We start from the raw sequence: 20,687 nt of genomic DNA on the forward strand, positions 1-20,687 counted from the left end.
TGCGTGTGTCCCCGAGCAGCGCGCGTCCATCCTGCCACCCCGGGGGAGCTGCCGGCTCTGAGAGGGACCTGTCTTTCTGAGGTGGAAAGTTAGGAAGGAAAAAAAAAAGCAGCAATGAAAAATATGCAAACTGCTTTTCTTTTCGTGGTGCCTCCGAAGAATCCAGGCGGCCGGCGGGGCGCTGGGGGCCGGAACGGCTGCCAACAATTCGCGCCCCACAGACGGAGGCCGGCCAGTGCCCGTGGCACACCCGACGCCAGGCCCCGGGGACAAAGGTCACCAGAGCCAACTGCGGCCTTGCACCATAATGAAAGCCTTGTCCCTGCTGCTGTCTTCGCCTTGGTTACATCAGTCCGGGCTGACGCCGACAAATGCAACTCCGGTCGCCGAAGGTAAACCTCAGTTTCATCCCCTCCAGCCGCGCCTAAAACCTGGACGGCGCCGACGCTGGCAGGGGCCTGCCCTCACCCGCAGCGACGGAGCTCACCCCGTGGCCGCCCCGGGGCGCTACTGCCTGCACCTGCCCCACGCAGTTCTGGAAAGTGTCTATGCCGGCGGGTCTGCCCTGGAGCCAATGCCTCGGTGGGCGGCATCCCCGCCAGCAGCCCGGCACCCCCGCCACACTCGGCGGCAGGAGCCTCTGGACGGGATGGTGGCTGCGCCCACAGGCGTCCAGGGCTCGGCCTGCAGATGGGCACTGGGTGCTACACCGCGTGCTGGCAAGTTGAATTTAAATTAAATAATGTAAAAAAAAAATCCCCCTCCCCCCAGAAAAGAAGGGAGGGGGAGAAGGGAGGGCAGGATGGAGAGAATAGCCTCAGCCTCCACCCACACGGCCGGCTCAGCCCCAGGAGGATAGGGTGTCACGTGGCCTAGGCGAGCATGAGCATGAGTGCGAGGGTGAGGGTGGGCGTGAGCGTGAGCGTGAGCACAAGGGTGAGCGGGAGCATGAGGGTGAGCATGAGGGCAAGGGTGAGTGTGAAAGTGAGGGTGAGGGTGAGCGTGAACATAAGGGTGAGCATGAGAGTGAGCGTAAGTGTGAGAGTGAGCGTGAGTGTGAGGATGAGCATGAGAGTGAGTGTGAAAGTGAGGGTGAGCATGAGAGTGAGGGTGGGTGTGAGCATGAGGGTACCGTGAGGGTGAGCTTGAGGGTGAGCGTGAGCACAAAGGTGAGCATGAGGGTGAGCATGAGTGTGAGGGTGGGTGTGAGCATGAGGGTGAGGGTGAGCATGAGAGTGAGTGTGAAAGTGAGGGTGAGCATGAGAGTGAGGGTGGGTGTGAGCATGAGGGTGAGCATGAGGGTGAGCATGAGTGTGAGGGTGGGTGTGAGCATGAGGGTGAGGGTGAGCATGAGAGTGAGTGTGAAAGTGATGGTGAGCATGAGAGTGAGGGTGGGTGTGAGCATGAGGGTGAGCATGAGGGTGAGCATGAGAGTGAGGGTGGGTGTGAGCATGAGGGTGAGCATGAGGGTGAGCATGAGTGTGAGGGTGGGTGTGAGCATGAGGGTGAGGGTGAGCATGAGGGTGAGCGCGAAGGCGAGGGTGAGCGTGAGCGGCCATGCCCTCCACCCCGTGGCGGGCCGAAGCCGCTGCCTCGCAGGTGGCAAGTGGCCGGGCCGTGCCCACAGCAGGCGAGCGGCTGCCCCGGGGGAGCCCGCAGCGGCGCCGAGAGCGCTCGTCTGACCCGGATCCAGTCTTGTACTCGATTCCTCTGGAAACGTAGGTGCTGACCCGAGACCAGGTGTCCCTGAGGACGGGCCAAATGGCCAGAGCCTGGCGCTTTCTGAGCTGCACTTGACCCTTGCGGCCCCTCGGCAACGTGGGCAGCGTTGTCCTCGTTCCACCGAAGAGAACAGTGAGACCAGAGAGGCCACGAGACCCGTGAGGTCACATGGGAAGCAGCAAACCTGGGATCCCCACGCCCGGCCCCAGCTCTGGCTGCCGCGCCCGGGGGGGGGGAGGGGGTCATGTGTCACGGGCGGCGCGGCCCCTTCCCCACGGGCGCCGCTCCTCCCTCTGTGGGCGATGCCCCCTGCTAAGGGCTGCTGGGGCCCCGGCCCCGAGCCATGGATACAGCAAAACAGAGGCCATCTAGGGGCGTGGAGAGTGGGGTGCGAGGCTCGGGTGCGGGGCTTGAATCCCGGCTCTGCGCCTGGTCGTGGGGCGCCTGGGGCAAGCTGCTCCCCCGACCTCAGCTTCCCCACCTGTTGAATGGGCCAGTGATACCAGCAAGAGCCGGACACTGAAAGGCACAGCCGGTTGGAAAAGTGAAAAACGGGCCACCCGTTCGTAGTCACCCTTGGCCAACCTGGTCCCTTGCACCCTCAAGGTGAAGCGAGAAGCTGGTTCTTCAGCCAGAAATAAAGACGTGGCCTCAGCTGCAGGAGCGAGTTCCCGGATTTTCCATCAGGTCGTCCGAGGTTAAGCTGCTGGGGACAGCGAAAGCTGAAAGCCCAACACAAAGCCAGACGGCCTGCGCTGTCCTTCCGGGGCCCGTGTCGAGGCATCCGTGTTTCCAGCCAGGACCCCAGGAGCATTTCCACTTCTACGGGGAGCACTTCAGCGGCGGAGACCGGACGCCAAGCCGCCCGCCGTACCTGCTGCTCCAGCAATGGGCGCAACGCCTGCGTGGGGGCCGAGGCTTCTGCGGTGTTTCCGGACGCTCTCACTCTCCATCCTTGCCCCGTCCTCCTCGGTGGAAACGAGAGCCGCTAAGGCTGCCGGGCAGCTGGCGGCGTCTGAGGAAGCCCAGATGCCTCCGTGTTCCCACTCAGCGTTGTCCGCTTCCTCTGTGACTTATAAAGTGGCCGAGCCGCATTCTGGGGCGGTTGAGGCTCTGCTTCTCCAGCTCGATGACCCACCTGCACCTACGACGCGCCGGCTGGGGGCTGTTCACCCCTCGGATGCTTCCCGGCATCCTCCAGGAGCCCGAGCGCGGCTCTCCACGGAGTCCATACATACCTGTCCCCGCTGGCTTGCGCTCTGGCAGGAAGACAGAGAGACGCACACGCGAACATAAGGTGGGGGGCGAGCGACACGCGCAGACCAGGCAGATGAAGGGGAGCGAGGTTGAGGCCGGCCGCCCCGTCCGTGTCCCCGGAACGCCAGTGCGTCGGCCAGGGGCGGTGGCCACAGAGCCTGGCTCGGGAATAGGACCCTCGCCGGGCCCACAGCCCTGGGGCTCGAGCAGCCGGGCCTCCCAGGAAGACTCCCCGCTGTCTGGGGAGGGGCCAGAGGCCGGTGGTCCTGGGGGCGCTGCTGGCCCCAATCCCTGATGTGGGACGTGTCAGGACAGGCAGGAGGAGGTGAGGGACAAGGGGAAGAACCCGACTGCTCACGCCCAGCCCTGCCTGCGCGATTCTGAGGCCACCGTAGGTCCCGAGGTCTTGCTTCAACCCCAACGCTGTCATGGTGATGCCCCTCCGCCCCCTCATGTCCCCTCCGCTCGGAGACCCCCCGGCGACAGATCTGGGCTCACTGAAAGGCCGCAGTCACCACGCTTTCGGAGACGCGTCGTTGCTACAGGGCAGCGGCGACCGGTCGGCGCTTACGCTCAGGGCTCTGCCCCCGTTATCTTGCCGATAGGTACTTTTCGGGAACATTTCTCCCACTTGAAAAACGAATATAAAAAAATCTCTAGTGTCCTTCCTGAAAGAAGACGTCGTGGTTCCAGGTGTGTGTCAGCCTGTGTCTGTGCAGAAGCTGTGGTCGCTGTCGCCTCGGTATCCGCTCCCCGTTCCTTCTCCAGTGAAAACACCCGGTTCTTGACTGAAACACAGTCTACCTTTCCCGGGTCCCCCCGGCAGGTAGGTACGGACGTGTGAGCACGCTCACATCTACAGGAGCGAGCGGGGGAGGCACGCACGACTTAGCAGACATGCCGTCGGGCGGCGGGCACGGGTCCTCCTCCCCCTCAGCCCCCTCCCCTCCCGACTCGGGTGAGGATGCGGGGGCTACTCCGGGACAGCTGGGTCGGATCAGAAGGCGGGAGCCCGGGGACCGAGGATGTCGGAGCAAAGGACCTGAGGGCCCTGGGTCCCTGATGATCACCTGCCCACTGCTCTCGTTCAGACCTCTTTTCTGTGAGTTCGAAATAAGATTCTATCGTATTTATTTTTAAATATTTTATTTATTTATTCATAAGAGACCAGATTGAGAGAGGCAGAGACACAGGCAGAGGGAGAAGCAGGCTCCGTGCAGGGACTCAATCCCGGGACCCCGGGGTCAAGCCCTGGGCCGAAGGCGGCGCTCAGTGGCTGAGCCACCCGGGCTCCCGATTCTATCATATTTAAACCACATTTAGGCTTTTCTGCATTTCCCACAAAACCCAATTTTAAGCAATAAAATGAAATAGGATCTACTCCAGGTAAGCTAGCTTCTGCAGGTGTTGGTATCTATCCGTGAAGCTCAGGTCAATACGCTTTGCTGTGTTCAGAGGTTCGGGGGCTCCGTGGGGGCCGTGCCAGCAAAGCCGTGCTGTGTCCAGTGACACCGAGGCCTCCCTCGTGGCCTGTGATGTCGTGCTACGTTCACTAAGAAAGGGGAACGGCCGTTGGCCACGAAAGGTCATCTCGAGGCAGCTGGTGTAACAAGGGTCGACAGAAGGGAGTTGAAGAAATCATAGCTGCGCAGAGTGTAGACAAGCTGGGTTCGTGGAGACACAAGAACAAATCAGATTCCAAGCAAAGAAAGGGACTGTGAGGCAGGGGCTTTTACGCAGTCGTACCCAGATGACCTACGGGCGGCTCAGTCGGTTGAGCCTCCAACTCTTGCTTTCGGCTCAGGTCATGATCGAGCCCCACGTCAGGCTTCCCACTCGGTGCAGAGTCTGCTTTTCCCTTCACTTGCCCTCTCTCTCTCAAATAAATAAATAAAATCTTTAGAAAAAAGAGAGATGGCCCGTGTGTCATTATTCAAATCTGAATTGAATATTAAAAAAAGGGCAGACCGGGTGGCTCAGCGGTTTAGCGCCGCCTTCAGCCCAGGGCGTGATCCTGGAGGCCCGGGATCGAGTCCCACATCGGGCTCCCTGCGTGGAGCCTGCTTCTCCCTCTGCCTGTGTCTCTGCCTCTCTCTCTCTCTCTCTCTCTCTCTCTCCTGTGTATTCTCATGAATAAATAAATAAAATATTAAAAAAAAAAAGAATATTAAAAAAAACAGGCATTCGAGTTTCACAAAGCAGACGGGACCTTACCTGTGTCCTTTCTCTAACACAGACTTGCAGGAAACAGTAAAGGACGCACAAGAGTAAAAAGTAAGAAACAAGGCGTCACTGGCTGTGTTCAGTTATTTTATTTTATTTTATTTTATTTTATTTTATTTTATTTTATTTTTTTATTTTATTTTATTTTACTTTATTTTATTTTATTTTGTTCAGTTTATTTTTAAAGGCATTTAGCTAAAAGGTCTTTGTCTATATGTGTAATGACCAATATGGAAGCTTTGTCCATTTATAAGATACATGAGCCAGACCGGCTCGGGCCAAATGGGAAGAATTGTCAGGACTATTATCTTCAATTTAAGGAAAGGAGGATAAATCGTTAGAAAGCTGGAGCTCGTTCTTGTGTTTCAGTATGAAAAGAAAGTTTGGAAAGCGTGGACGGTCCCTCAAGGGGGGTCTCATTAGTGCCTTTTGTGTGTGCGCTAGACGGGTGCAGGAGGGCACGGCCTTACCTCCGTGCAACCGCAGGGACCTCATCCAAACCCGCCGATGCGACCGCAACCGTGCGCCCCCTCCACTCCCGGGCTGGGCGGTGGGGTCCCCAGGCGGAACCACAGCCTCGGGCCTCGGACCACGGCTTCCCTGACACGCTCCTACCTTAGCTCAGCCTCCCCATCGTCAAATAAACGTTTATTTTATCAAAAAAGAAAAAAAAAGGTTTCCCACATTTCCTGGTCACCCAAGTACAAGGGTCGTAAAACACACACGTTGGGGGTAGCTGCCCCTGGTTTGGCGGCGCTTGGCCAGGGTGGGCCAGGCAGGAAAGTGACCTCGCCCACACCAAGGCCCTGACGGGGAAGCAAAGTGACCTTTAGGACAAAGGCAGAGCAAGCCTTGTCTCTGGACAATACCGTATTGTTCTGTTCAGGCCACTCCCCCGCACGGGAGCAGGGGCTGAGCTCTCCGGCACACAAGCCACGTGCCGTCGGGCTGGATGTGGTCTTCGGGGGTGCAAGCTGGGGACAACTGAGACCTGCCATTCCCTGAAGGCTCTGCAGGCTCAGGCAGGCACGGGGTGCACGGGGTGCACTGGGCGCACGGGGCACACGGGGCGCAGGCCTCACTGGGGGGAGCCCGCGTCTTCCCGGGGGCAGGGCAAGCTCACCGCGCTGAACCGCAGGGACCTTAACCCGTGTGCCGCTTGCCATTGTGTGCCAGCCTCTTGGGATAAAGAAGAAAAGTCCAGTTACCTTTCTCATCTGAGCCAGCAAGCCTTCGAACTCCTTCAGGTTCAGCGTCGTTCCGCTGTAGGACGCGGAGCTATTTGCTGCTTTTCCCAGCCAGTAAATGGTAACTAATACCTGCGAAACAAAACCGGGCACGAGAGCGGGGGAGTTTTCCCTCAAGAATCACTTTCAAACCAAGGAACCAATGATGCTCCGCCAACGCGAGAGCAGGAAGGAGGGAATGTGCAACGCTGATTTATGGCGCCCACCACCCATGAGGGATCCATTAAATGGAAAATCATGTTAATAGGAACCCAATGCTCTATCAGTCAACACAAACACGATTCGGTAGTTAAAATAGTTAAAACAGAGCTCCAGCCTTAGGGAACGGTTGGTTGGGGGAGAATGGTCTCTGAGGCAGCCAGAAGGAAAAGTAAATGCCCCCAAATCATTTTTATGTCATAAAGGTCTCAAAATCAGAAAGTGAAAGTCGTCAAGTGGTCGGAGACTCTGGGGTCTTTACCCCGGTGAGCATGACACAGGTCAATTCCTTTCGAGGGACAGGTGCTTTTACAGCCTGGCGAGTCCTACCTGTGGGCACGAGGCCCCGCTAAGGCCCGCGGCCAACTCTCAGCAGAGATACGGGTTAGTCGGTGTTTCCCAGCACAAGAGCAACACCACACATCTAACTAATCACAAGAACGCAATGTGATGAAGCATATGCTCTTCGGATGCCTGGTGTGGGGGTAGAGTTAGAGTCCCATTAATCCGAGATGGGACATTTTTAGCCTGGACAAAAATCACTGCCAATTGAATGACCTTGGATGCTCATACAAGGGGTTACTCCGTGCCCGTGCATATTCGGCAGCCTGAAGCTACGGCCCTAAGCTCATCCTTTCTGTCTTTCCATAGAAACTGTCCACAAAAGCAAAGGTTCTTGACCTTGGTTTTTCCATAAAGCCCAGAAGGCCGAAGATGAGCACCTTAAAACGGAATTATTTGGATCTGAAGCTCACGGAAAAGCTATTAATTTATTTTCACATTTGGTCTTATTGCTTCTATCGGGCGGGGAAGTACTTCCTCCACCTCCCTCCCCTTGCTAGGCCAGGCAAGATCTGTGAACACGGCTCCAGATGGCAACAGGCCCAAAATACGGTTAATGTGTATCAATGCTACGATGGGATTCGGTTTTCTACCTCTGTGGGAAATCTGCACTTCAGGACCCCTTCAAAACTTCCAGAAAGTCTTTTTTTTTTTTTTTTTTTTTAATACTGATTGCTTACAAATAAATTCCCAGAGAGCAGACAGTTCCAAGTCAGGATGTTAACTAGGACCATAAAATAAGTAACGTGGGCTAAGGGTACGAGGCTATTTTGGAAGGTGTAATAGGAGAAAGATAGGACTGTGTTGTGTTTTAGATTACGGGTTTTCTGATTTGTTTAAAAAATGCATGATGAAAAATGGCGTTTATCCCTAGTTTTATAGAGGACAAAAAAGGAAGACGGGAATGAAAATGCCAAGCGAAAGTAATAGCATCCTGGAAATTAAAAAAAGGAGGGCTTGGTTGCAGCCGGTTTTGGATTTTATATACAGAAGGTCATATTGTACATTTCTCAATTGAAACTTAAAAGAGCACTCACATACTTGCTCTTTGAAGACGAGATCCAGCTCCAAAAAGTTGATTTGGGGGAATACCAATAAAAATGCAAAAGATTAATAAGAAACATAGAAAAAGGGCAGGTCCATGACAGGCAGCACGATTTATATCATGTGGATCTTTTCCCTAAAAATATGTGCCCAACTGCCTCATTTCATCATCTCCCATCTGTGCCTACTGGCAGAAAGGAACGGATAGTGGGGCTGAGACAGGTCATCCTGTGCTCAAGAAATGGAATTACAAACGGTGCAAGCTTTCGTTCATTGACTTCTAGGGTGAGCCCTTAGTGATTACACAGACTCCCCCCCCCCCCCCCATCGATAATTTGTGTTTCTGTCGCAGCGATTGGCTCTTGCGCGTCAGGGACACCTAAACTTGTTTGCTAAGGACACCATCTAGCAGGCGTATGAGAGTCACCCAACCTAGAAGCACATTTTACACCCGAGCCATCATCAAAGTTAGAAGGAAAAACGTTTTGAAAGTGAACTGAAAACACTTACATTTTTCAGTTTCCTACTGTAATCGAGGCTCCTGATTAAGAAAAAGAAAAAGAAAAATCTGGTCAGAACGGCAGTTGCTTCCCTTAAACACCTCTAAGATGTACCTGAAGCCAGCAAATAGGATGAAATCAGTAGAATACGTTATTTTTTCTAACGCCCGTGCTTAGCGGTTTCAGGTACTGGAGGAAAGTCATTTAGGAAACCAAGTGCGGAAGGACGGGACGATATCCGACTTGCAAAGTGCACCATGAAAAGACGAATTCGTTGTAACAGCTGGAAAATGAAGGATTCCATCTAAAACTGGGATGCTTGATGCTTGTGTCCTCGAAGCTCGACTGTTAAAGTGAAATCTATGCCTTGACCACGGGCCACTGTCGAACTGAAACCCCGCTAGGCTTCCCAAACCCTCGTACGACTGGTACTTTTAACAAAGGTCTACAACCTCCCTTCGTTAAGCAGACCTGAAAATACATGCAGAAGAGGCAAAGCCACCCAGGTGGTTGTTCTTGTCCGCTAAAGATGTAAATTAGCAAAAAAAAAAAAAAAAAAAAAGATGTAAATCAGCATTGGGAATTAGCCATGGGCAGGAAGATACGTGTGCTACGTTCAAACGCACTCATGTGCATCCTTAGAAGTAAATATATGAATGTTCACTCTTAAGTCATAAACCAAAAACAAACAAAAAAAAGCTAGTTGATGGTACTTTTGTAATATTCATACAGCGAAATATAAAAGTTTCTACAAAGCTAATTTGAAGTTTCCTTAACATGTCAATGAATAAATGCTAGGAAAACCCAAACAAGCATGTCCTTTTCCCTTAGTAACCTCAGCTGGGGTGGGGAGCAGGGGGCAGGGATTGTAATTCTATAAATTATAAACCACTCAGGAATTGTGTTGCGTATTGAGACACCGGTTACTTCGTTGCTGCAAATTCCACCCAAAGGATGTATGAATGAACAGGTGTATGATTTTAAGTCAATTGGGATTTTGGGGAAGAGAAAACAACTAGTAAGTATATACTAAGCAGATGAACCCAGCGGCAGGGACTTGAACTGAAGGACACCTTGGTCTAATTTGGATTTGATTAACAGAAAGCTTTCAAGTTTCTCACTTTTAATTTAAAAAAAAAATATATATATATATATATATTGCTTAGAGGTTTCCCAAGATTTTTTTTTTTTTGACTTACAAAAAATCCCAGATGGAAACACACACAAAAAAAAACCTATGCAAGATTTGAAATTTTAATGAACACTAAGAACAGGGAACATAAAATGTTTTCTGCATTGACAATAAAACTTCATTGACTAAAGACTGAAACCTGGTTCTAAAAAAAACTCATAAAAAAATAAAAATAAAAATAAATAAAAAATTAAAAACCTCATGTTTGGCACACAGCAGGAGCTCACAAAATATTTGTTGGATGGCTTCTACCTATCAACCGATTATGTGGAAATGCTTCCAGATTTTTCAAGAGGTGCATTCAGGAGCAAACCGAAGCCTTTCCTCATTTTCATGCAGTTGCTTCAGTTCCCTGGACTAGCAGGCGCTGCAGGCCCTGCAGGAGGCCCGAGTCCGTCAAGGTGCGGCTCACACGGTCACACACGCACTAGCCATTTGCAGCCTCCACCCCGCCCCCCCACCTTTCTTTTTCTTTCTTCCGTCTACTCAAGTAACTTCTCAAAAAACAAAACAAAACAAAAAACAAAACAAAACAACAACAACAAAAAAACAATGAGGTAAGAAAAACTACCTACAACACAAGCCAAACTGAAGAGCATTCTTTCGAAACCAGTGTCAGGGACACCCCACAGTCTGTTCCGCGGGCCGAACCCCGAGGCCCTGCTGCGCGCTCGTGGGCTGTGGCGCCAGTGCCCGTTCTGCGTCTGGCCGACCTTCTGCTCAGGCCTCGGAGGACAAAGTGGGGGAACTCCAGTCCTGCTTCAACCTGCGTGGCTAGAAAATCCACGCGGGACAGCTGCCCCGGGCCACGCCAGGTGAAACGCGCCTCATTTCTGGAATAGTGGGGAGCAGAGCTCGTCCCACGCTCCACCTGCCACCCCAATTGGAAGTGACTCTCCACGGCCCGCAAAGGAGCTCACGGTGTGACTCTGACGTGGAATTCTGTGTGTCCTTCCAGATGCTCGGATGGCGAAATTCAAGTTCTTCCCCCTGGTGCTCCGGCTTCGCGTCACGCCACGGTGGTTCTGCGGGCTCCTCGTGCCACCTCTCGGGTTGGACCCCTGCCCTGAAGCCCCAGGCCGCTCGCGCTGCCTCCCGCTCGTCTGCTCCGCGGCCTCCTGCGGGCTGTGCCCAACGGCGCCCACCGCTCGCTCCCTCCTCCAGTCCTACTCGGCTGTCACTGGCGGGCCACACCGTAAGGTCATGCGACGCGCCACGGCGAGTCTCTCATGTCATCTCCTTCCTTCTCAGCACTTGTCACTCCTGCCGCGATCGCTCTGATTTTACCCATTTATTTCTCATTTCCTGACACTGCGTGTAAATCGCACGGACCCAGGAGTGTTGGCTTTTTCTCGTTCGTTCCAGTTGCCTGATGACTGCAAAGTATCGGACGCACAGCAGCTGCTCGGCCATTAGCCACTGAGTGAATGAAAGATGCTACAGTCGGAGCAGACGGTGACGGGAAAGCACCGCTTAGAGAAAATAATAATGTGCAAGTAAAGGAAGAACAGAAAAGGGAAGAGAATGAGAGGAAGAAGTTGCAAAAGGGGAGAGAGATGGAAAGACGAGATAAAGAAAGGAAGGGAAGCACAGGGAGGAAGAAGAGGTGGAGACCAGAAGCAGCTGGAAAGATGAACAATGATGGGAACGGGGGAGGGGAAGAAGGTGCAGATGGCACAGCAACTGGGACGTGACCGCGTCTGTGCCACTGGGCTAAGCGACTCTTCCTCCTTATGTTGTCCTCTTGCCTTTTTCTTTCGGCGTTGATTGGGCCATTGTCACAGATCTGAGCAAGCCCTAGCTAGTGTCGTTCTGTGAGGACCTCCTGCCCAGCCCCGTCTCACAGCGGAGACACAGAGCCCTGCTGAAGGCAAGACCCTTCCAGACCTGGGAGTAGCAGATCAGGGCCAGCCCTCAACTTCCTCACGCCCAGTCTTTTGTGGAGAAGCAACAATGGCGATATAAACTCTGAATTTCTGAAACCAAAACCGTCTCAGAATTCTCCTGGTTCAGGGACATATGGGTTTGGGGCAGCTCCAAAAAGCAAACAGTGCAGCTGCCAACACCGTCCAAACAAACCTTCCTGCACTATCAAAGCGACGTGTGTGGTGCCAGCTGTTATGATGTCATGGAGTTGTTTCTGGTCACTTGCCACTCAGGTGAAACTATAAATGTCAGAGGAGTCAGAAAGCATTTCCTAAAGTGAACAATTTATAGAGGCCAGATTTAGGTGCAGTAGTGCACGGAGCACGTGATGTCTAAAATGAGGCAGGGGCGCCTGGGTGGCTCAGCCAGTTACGCATCTGACTTCAGCTCGGGCCATGATCTCAGGGTCTTGGGACGAGCCCTGCGTCAGGCTCCCTGCTCAGCGGGGAGGCTGCTTCTCCTTCTCCCTCTGCCCTTCCTCCTGCTTGTGCCCTCTCTCCTTCTCTCTCACATACAGACATATCTTTAAATGAGGAAAACGGTGGTTTTCCATATCCAGATACCATAATTTGTATTCTATTTTTGCCTTCAAGTAAAATTTTTCCATGAGAAATATTAAAGAGAGGCAAGTGGACAATGGAGAAGTGTGATTTTATATGATCAATCACAGCTGGCTCTCCCTTATTTCCCGTCATGAATCATAAAATCCAATATAAACTAACTTGATTTCATTCAGTAGCTCCCATTTTTCTTCCTGATAATCATTATTGGCAAAGAGTATGAAATTACCAGCTCTGAATTTTGGCTTCTCTCCCTTTTTCTGCACATCCGTGATAAAAATGACCCAAAAGTAATCAAAAGAAGCGTAGCCAGCCCACAGACCCTCAGATATCTGGCAATATCATGCCAAATATTGTCTGACTGCAGTGGCAAGTGTTCTGTGTGAACTCCGTAGGGTGGGAAGAACTTCTAAACTACAGGAACGTCATCGCTACCACCCCATGAGCTGCTTTCTTCTCATCACCCTGCTCACCAGCTATTTTTTTTTCCCACCAGCCAGCTATTTCTTTCCCGAGAAACACACTGCCTTTTCCCTTACTGTGCCATTCTTTCCCAAAAATTCTTTGGCCGCAAAACTGGCTCAGTGAGTAGACACAGTCAACTACAGTCAAACGGCCAATAATCCATCTTCAAAGAACCTGATCACTGACACATGAGAAAACAGTTACCCATGTAAATGAGGAAGCGATTTCTCCATAATCTCTTGCCCTCTTTGCATAATAATCAGAGTCCGGATCTGTTTACCAAGTTTGTACCCTCCCGAGAGCCTATTCAAATGCCCAACTGGAGCCAGTGAAGGCTTTCAGTCTAACACAGGGGGTTTCTGAGCATATTTCTCTCTTGCTTCTCCCTCCAGTAAGTCTCACTTAACGTTTTTCTCCTCTTTGGCATTCTAACTCTCTCTGTGTGATTTTTGCATTTCAAAGAAATCACGTTTGACCAGAATGAAAGCTACGTAGTCACAAGGCCAACATGTCTTGTTTTGAAAGCTTAATTTTTACCTTCCCATTTTTATTTCATGAGACACGTCCAGTATGTGGCCTCTTAGACCTTACTTACAACATCACCACAAAGCTGCGAACCAAACCATAAGTTAAGTTTTCCTTACACGTAAATCTTGTGTTACTTACTTGACGGTCACTCTGTTGGATGTATCCTGTAGGTCACTAGGGTCAAAAAGTTGAGATTCCCTCAGGCCAAGCTCTTTACAACCTCTCAAGAATAAGATGATATTGTCCTGAAAGGAAAAAAAGAAATCCCGGTCTATATTACCTTGTATTACCTTTATGGACCAGCCCCTCCTCTTTAATAGTCCAGATTACCAGAGGAACACCAGTTGTTAAGACGGCAAGAGTCGGATCTAAATTATGGCTCGTTGGATAATAAAATCTTACTTTATTAGAGTATGCCAGGTGCATTTTTTCCCCTTTACCTTAACACATTTATATAAAACAGCAAGTAAAATATCATTGAAAAGCAGAACCAACCATCTTCCTAGGAGCCAAGTAACCCTTAAAACTTCAAGGTTTTGCCCATGTCTTATTGCTAGAGTTTGTTCAAACTGGATAGATTCTTTTAAAAGTTAGTTTTACCACCCAAATGTCAGCAACAGGCTTTTCTTTTAAATTGATCTTCTAACATGCATTCTTTATCAGCAGGTTTTGACTGATAATACTGCTTTGTGGACCATAAATTGTGCTAAGTGGGGAAAAAATATAGACTTAACTGTGAAGGGAAGGAAGAGGAGCGAGGAAAGCTTTTGAAAATGACGCACAAGGCCATTTTTGAAGGGAACCTTTCCTCTAGCAGGTACATATCAGGCACATCAGACAATTAAAGGTTCGGCCCTTCATCTCCGGGAGTCAAGAATATGCAGAAGACTCTGGAAAAGACTGCAACCAGGGGCCACCCGTTTGCAATCCCAGGGTATCAGCAGCCGGCTCCACAGTTACGGGTCCCTCATTGTCCTCTTCCTAGAAGACTTCTGACGGGCTACCGGGTCCCACCAGTTAGAGAGAACTACAGGAGAGGAATAGTAGGCTTGGTTCCAGGGGCCAGAGTGCCGTGAATCCATCCGAATGCCCTAAGAAAGTTGCTACAAAAATCTGAAACGATGGGGGCGGTGGTCACCGAATCATATACTCACGCAGATGCAGTTCAAGAAAGCAGGCACGCGGTGGGGATTTCCCAGTTACCCAGTCTGTAGGCAAGAGGCCAAGGTGACTCCCGGGAGCACTGCTCCCTGTGCACACCCTGCACAGTCGCCTCCCTGGGAGGGCAAGGCCCATGAGTGTGCTGGACATCCCCCTGCGGTTCTCTTCCTATCCAGCTGGCTCTGCGTTAATCCCAAGGAAGATTATCTGACTGGGCCTCACGTAACCCCGGGAGGATCTAAAGGAAAGTGAGCAGAGTTCTTGGTGGCTCAGGGTTCAATGGCTGCAAGGAGCTGAACCCCATCAATGACCACAGAAGCTGGGGCGAGGCCTGGAAGCTCAGGTGGGACTCAGCTCCCGCACACACCTTGGCTTCAGCCCCGTGGGACCCTGAGCAGAGGTCACCCCACGTCCACACTTCTGATCTACGGAAACTAAGAAAAGAAGTGGGTGCTGACCTAAGACTCTAAGTGTATAGTAATTTTTAATGCAGCGACCAAAAGTTAATCTACCCAGGCGCACAACCAAAAGAGCAACAGCAACGAACGGCTGGCTGTGCACGGCCCTTCTAGGCCCAGTACTCCCCCCAGGAGCTTCCTACACGCTAACTCACGTAGCCCCTGCGCCGCCCTAGTAGGTACTCCCGGCTTACCTTACTAGGGACCCCGTAGGTGCCGACAGCAGGTATTACCATCATCCCCGTTTACGGATGAGCAGCCTGCAGCACAGAACCACCAAGCACCTGGCCCGAGGCCGCGCAGCAAGGGGTGGACGTGCAAACACATGGCATACAAAACAAGCTCAGGCATCAAATCTGAGGTGGTGCCAAAGGAAGATGATGCTCTGGAGGTCACAGGGGGTTGTGGCGGCCCTGGAAGGTAAGCTGTAATCTGAGAAACAGTGCCCAGATTGGCTGCAGAGGGAGATGGCCGGGAGACAGGTGCAGGGAAGGTGCGGGGTGTGAAGGACTTCAGGGGAGTAAGACAGGAGGCGGGGAAACCGAGGAGATACCACAATCTCAGCCCTCCCCCCTCCTCCGGCATGGAGGGCGACCCCTCCTAGAATATCTTTCCTTTGTTTGGCCTGTGTCCTTGCATTTGCACGAGACTGTGTCCTTCATGAGTGACAACGAGCCGGTCACAGTCTGAAGTTAGCCATCCCCCGTCCGTCTCTCCTTCGGTCACTTGGCATGTTTTAAAATTATCCAATTTCGGGGCACCCGGATGGCTCAGGGGTTTAGCGCCGCCTTCAGCCCACTGCGTGACCCCAGGGTCCCGGGATCGAGTCCTGCATTGGGCTCCCTACAGGGAGCCTGCTTCTCCCTCTGCCTGGGTCTCTGCCTCTCTGTGTGTGTCTCTTGTGAATAAATAAATAAAATATTTTTTAAAATTCATCCAATTTCTTTTCGAGGTTTCTCCATCCCCTTCACCCCCCACCTCCAGACTTCGACTAGATGTTCATGTGAGTCTTTTCTATGGCATGCAACCATCTTCTTGCTTGGTCTCTGAGCCCTGAGGGCTTCTCCCTGGGGGGAAAAGAAAGGATGGGTCCTGGAGCTCTGTAGGACTCCTTCGGGATCGCAGTACAAGGACCAACGGTGAGCAGCACGGAGGCCCCTAAGAAGCACATGACTGTGGCACCTCCAAGGAGGCGCGCCTCCCGTAGGCATCCCCAGCCGTGGCCCTGAGTGCCACGCCACCTTCATCACACAGACGGCTAACCCAACAGTGCTGTGCTGCCAGCCGGGCTGAACAATTGGGGCCGGGACACTTAATGACTCCGGGTCTCCCTCCAGCTCCTCGCTGCAGCCTGATGATGCTGGAGGGGAGCCAGGCCCGGGCAGGAGAAAAGCCAGAAGAAAGGGCTCCGTGGCCAAGAGCTAACAGGGGCACCAGAGTGGGTAAAAAGGACTGGGCCTTTAATTACGTAAAACGCATCCTGCAAATTGCCATCTGCCTTGCTCTTCACGCTGAGCTTTTTCCACACGTACAATTCCAAGCAAAACTCACGTCTCCGTGCCTTTGCTGCAGACGCCGAGCGTTACAGCAGTGTCTCGGGCCCACAGGAGGGAAGCAGAAGTCACTGATGGGTGGCCCTGAGCATTACATCAGCTCTCACTATCGCAGCATTACGCACCCATTAAAACTTGGTGAGGCTTCAGAAAAAGGTTTTAAGGGACTCTTCCAAAAATTCAATGTCATTAAAAAACAAGAACTGGACATGAAGGAGACGTGATGACCAGGTGGAACTTACGACCTTGCTGGGATCCTAGATCCAAAAAGGAAAAAAAGGGCTATAAACACCTAATTTAAATATGGACTGTGTGTTGAATGACGTTATTGAATGAATATTGATTTTCTTAAGGGGGGGATGATGAGGTTATTGCGGCTGCAGAGGAAAGTGTTTTTATTTGTTTTTATTTTTATTTTTTTCTTTTTGAATTGACACTTTTATTTTCTTTTGGTAAATACCCAGTAGTGGAATTATTGGGTCATATGCTATTTTTATTTTTAATCTCTTGGGGGAATCTCCAGAGTGCTTTTATTTTTAAGCAAATATAGAAACGGTTCAGGGACAATTTATCATAATGTCTGTGACGTAATTTCAAAGGGTCAGAAAAAAAAAAACATGGGTGTGCACCTATCGGAGAGATAGAGAATGTTTGCCTGTCGCGGAGAAAGGGATAAAGCAAATATGGCAAAATATTAACAACCGGTGAATCTAAGAATTAGAGATTGGGAAGGTTTCTCTGTAAAAGCCTGGGCCTTTGTGGGCCTCTAAACATCTCTGCCAAAATGACTTGATTCTGTCCTCCGAGCCGGACGATTCAGAAATGAACGCAAGCCTGCATATTCCGACATTTTTTTCACAAAACCAGGCCCGGGGCTGGATTAGGACACGGGCTGTGCAGCCCTCGGCCCTACTCCACGGAGGGATACGAAGGTATTCACCTCGGCCTTCTTCCAACTTCTCTGACCTTCGGAAGTTTTCCTAAAAAAGTTTGAAGGAAACGTCTTGAAATTTGTAGACACATGAGGCGCCGGAGCGGCTCAGTCCCTTCGGCATCCGACCCCTGGTTTTGGCTCAGGTTGTGACCTCGGCGTCCTGGGATCGAGCCCCGCGTGGGGCTCCGTGCTCAGCCAACCTCTCCCCCCACCTCTGCTTCTCTTTAAAATCAATCAATCAATCAATCAATCAATCAATAAATACAGTCTTTTAAAGAATCTTTGGGGGATCCCCGGGTGGCTCTGCGGTTTAGTGCTGCCTTTGGCCCAGGGCGTGACCCTGGGTACCCGGGATCAAATCCCACATCAGGCTCCCTGCATGGAGCCTGCTTCTCTGTCTGCTTCTGTCTCTCCCTGTGTCTCTCATGAATAAATAAATGAATCTTTAAGAGAAAAAATTAAAAAAATAAAAATAAAAGAATCTTTGTAGAAGCGCATCCAACTACACGACTTGGCTGGCAGGACCAGTCCTGTCAAACTCAAGGAGGAAATAGCGGTTGCGTCAGAGGCGACTCCTGCAAGGCCACCAAAGAAGACGCTCAAGTGGTGCTGATGGAAGGGCCACCGTTTGTGGCGAGCTGGGAAGTGCTGCAACGTGAGTCTCAATTCAACACAGATGCTCGACGTCGAGTCCCTCAAAGAGTCCACTCTGTGCTCGGCCAACGTGCATCCACGTGTCCATTGCTCTTGGGCTGGTGGTCTCTCATTTCATTAATTTCTGGGCTGCGCCGTGCGTGAAAACACTCCCTGCAACCCTGGGGTGGAGGCCTGAGCTTTCCACCCTCCCCAGGGCCTCTTCTCTGAAAAAGCTGCTTGTACTTTGCTCACCCTCTTCTCTTGTTTCAACGGCAGGACGAGGGAAAGCCCGGGGTGGTCTCTACCTGTGGAGCGTGGCACGATCCCCGGGATACAGGAGGCACGTACTAAAGATCTAACGTGAATGAAGTCCTGGGTTCTGGGGACTCATGAGAATGAAAAATAGCTTCTCTTCTGGGTTCGCGTCCACGACACGTTAAACAGCTGGATTTGTTCAAGAAATCCCCAAACCGAGGTCGGCCCTCCAATCCGACAGTGGAAATGAAGGGCGTCTGGGTGACTCGGGGTCACGAGATCAGGCCCTGCAGTGGGCTCTGTGCTGAGGGTGAAGCCCGCCAACGGGTATCTCCAGGGACATGGCGAAACAGCCTCGGAGTCGGGGGGTCTCCGGTGAGAACTCCAGCCTCGTCCGTCTGTTGGCTCTGGGGCCTCGGCCTCACGGCCTCGCCTTTCTGAGCCTCGGGTTCCGAATCTGGAGGCCGGAGGATGCGGTTCCCCCTTACGGGACACCTGAATCACAGAAGAGCCGGGCACTCGGCACGCGGAAGTCGTCGTCACCTTCCTGTCCACTCCGGACAAGAAAAGCCCGTGGAAGGTGGAAGGAGGGACCGTTGGTCCAACCGCGGAACACAGGCGGGGGGCGTGCGCAGCCCTTGCCAGTGACGGAGGAAGTGGTGAAAATAAGAAAAAGAAAGAAGAATTTAAAAGGTAGTTGCTGTTGTTGCGTCGTCACCGCCATGGACCATGGACGCCGACCGGGGGCCTCAGCTTCACCCCCGGGGGCGCCCCAGGCCCCGCACAGGGCCCCGCACTTCATTCCTCAGCCTCTCACAGAAACCATCTTCGCACGGCGGCTCCCAGAGGTGGAGACGCCCACCGAGTCCAGAATGTGGGGGCGCCGGGGGCTCAGGGGTGAGCATCTGCCTCTGGCCCAGGCCGTGACCCCGGGGTCCCAGGATCGAATCCCACGTTGGGCTCCCTGCATGGAGCCTGCTTCTCCCTCTGCCTAGGTCTCTGCCTCTCTCTCTCTCTCTGGGTCTCTCAGGAATAAATAAATAGCATCGTTATAAAGAAAACACAGAGGCTGCATCCGTCCGGTGGCAGTGGGTGGCAGTGGGTGGCAGTGGGGACAGCCACCGGGTGAGTGCAGGCCCGCTCCAGGAGGGTCCCAGCAACTCGGGGGGCAGGGGGGAGCCGAGCTCACGTGGAAGCAGGAAGAACCGAGGGGAGGCCGCGGTGAGCACCTGCTGCTTGGCAGCTGAGTGCACTCGAGGGAAGAGAAGGGGAGGCAGGGGGCTCACCAAAGGACAGACGAGGGGAGACCTGAGAGTCAGAAATGGTAAATGAAGTCTGGATCACTATCCAGTGAAAGAGCCACAGTCCTTGGGGAGCTTGCATTCGGGTCTGGAGCCCCGAGGTGAAGCCCGACAGCCACGCAGGTCTGGGGACAACCAGGGCGCGCCCACCCAGCCACCCGGCCACCCGGCCACCCGGCCAGAAGTTGAGAGGGAGCGGGAGAGCCTGACGCAGGGCCACCCGGAACGCCGGTACCGGGGGGCCGTTCGAGGACAGGGGGCCCGTTAGGACTGCGGGGGAGCCCAGGCGAGTGGAAGGGAAGCTGGAACACCAGCAGGGCCGGGGGGAGCACTGCTCAGGGAGCCCCTCGGGCCCCGTGCCAGACGCCGCAGCCTTACATCCAGATCCCGGCACTGCCCCCGATCGGCCAAGTACCAGGGCCAGGTTGCTTACCTGGTTCCTGCCTCAGTCTCCCTTTCTGAAAGCACAAATGCTCACGGTGGCCCCAAAGCCCTCGAGCGGCTGCCCTGCCCATCCGGCCTCGTCCCTCTCGCCCTTCCTCTCCCTGCAGCTGGACACAGCCCCTCACTGGCCTGGGACCAGCCCGGCCAGGGCCTCCGCATGCGCATTTTCTTACCTATGTGTTACCTAAAACGGCGTCTGGCTAGTAGCAGGTACACACCCAACAAACACGCGTGGAAGGGGCGAACGGCCATAAAAACAGGGATGCCCCTAATATCACAGGGGCCCCATGGGGGTTCAGTAAGCAACGGCAGACACGATGCATGCTTCCCACCGACGGCACTTGCTTCCACCAGAGTGAAAACCGTGAAGTCATCAATGAACGGACTTTCTGACCCAAAGGACAATCCTGACTTTGGGGAGACCTTCAGCGCGACACTAGGGTAAAAGTCAGACTGTGGGAACGTTCAGAGTCGGCGTAGAACCCAAACAATGGGGGAGACGCACGGAGGCACCTTTGGGAAGTTTAGCGGAGAAGAGATTATGGGATAAGGCGCGGGGGGTCCAGAGACGGCGCTAGTCCCCTCTAGGCAAGCCACGGGCCTGGAGAAACGCGGGTCCCAGCCTGGCCGCCCCAGGCCACCGTGCTGGGCTCGCGCTCGTCTCGTCCGAGGTTCGGGCCATCAGCCCTTCACCACGCGGTCTTCCGTCCCACTCACTACCTCTGTCACAATCACGGGGAC

At 52.8% G+C, this 20,687-nt stretch overlaps 1 protein-coding gene across 45 annotated transcripts in view; it reads right to left on the minus strand.

Moving 5' to 3' along the window:
* Positions 1-20,687, minus strand: part of LIMCH1 (LIM and calponin homology domains 1) — a 300,514-nt gene that overhangs the window by 83,326 nt on the left and 196,501 nt on the right. For all 45 annotated transcript variants that reach the window (XM_072749119.1, XM_025986053.2, XM_072749121.1 and 42 more), the window contains 3 exons: positions 13,343-13,449; positions 8,544-8,574; positions 6,411-6,521 (listed from right to left, as the gene is read on the minus strand). In XM_072749119.1, the coding sequence (XP_072605220.1) occupies positions 6,411-6,521; positions 8,544-8,574; positions 13,343-13,449 (249 nt within the window). The remainder of the gene's footprint in view (positions 1-6,410; positions 6,522-8,543; positions 8,575-13,342; positions 13,450-20,687) is intronic.

The sequence above is a fragment of the Vulpes vulpes genome, chromosome 2, assembly GCF_048418805.1.
Source record: "Vulpes vulpes isolate BD-2025 chromosome 2, VulVul3, whole genome shotgun sequence".
NCBI lineage: Eukaryota > Metazoa > Chordata > Mammalia > Carnivora > Canidae > Vulpes > Vulpes vulpes.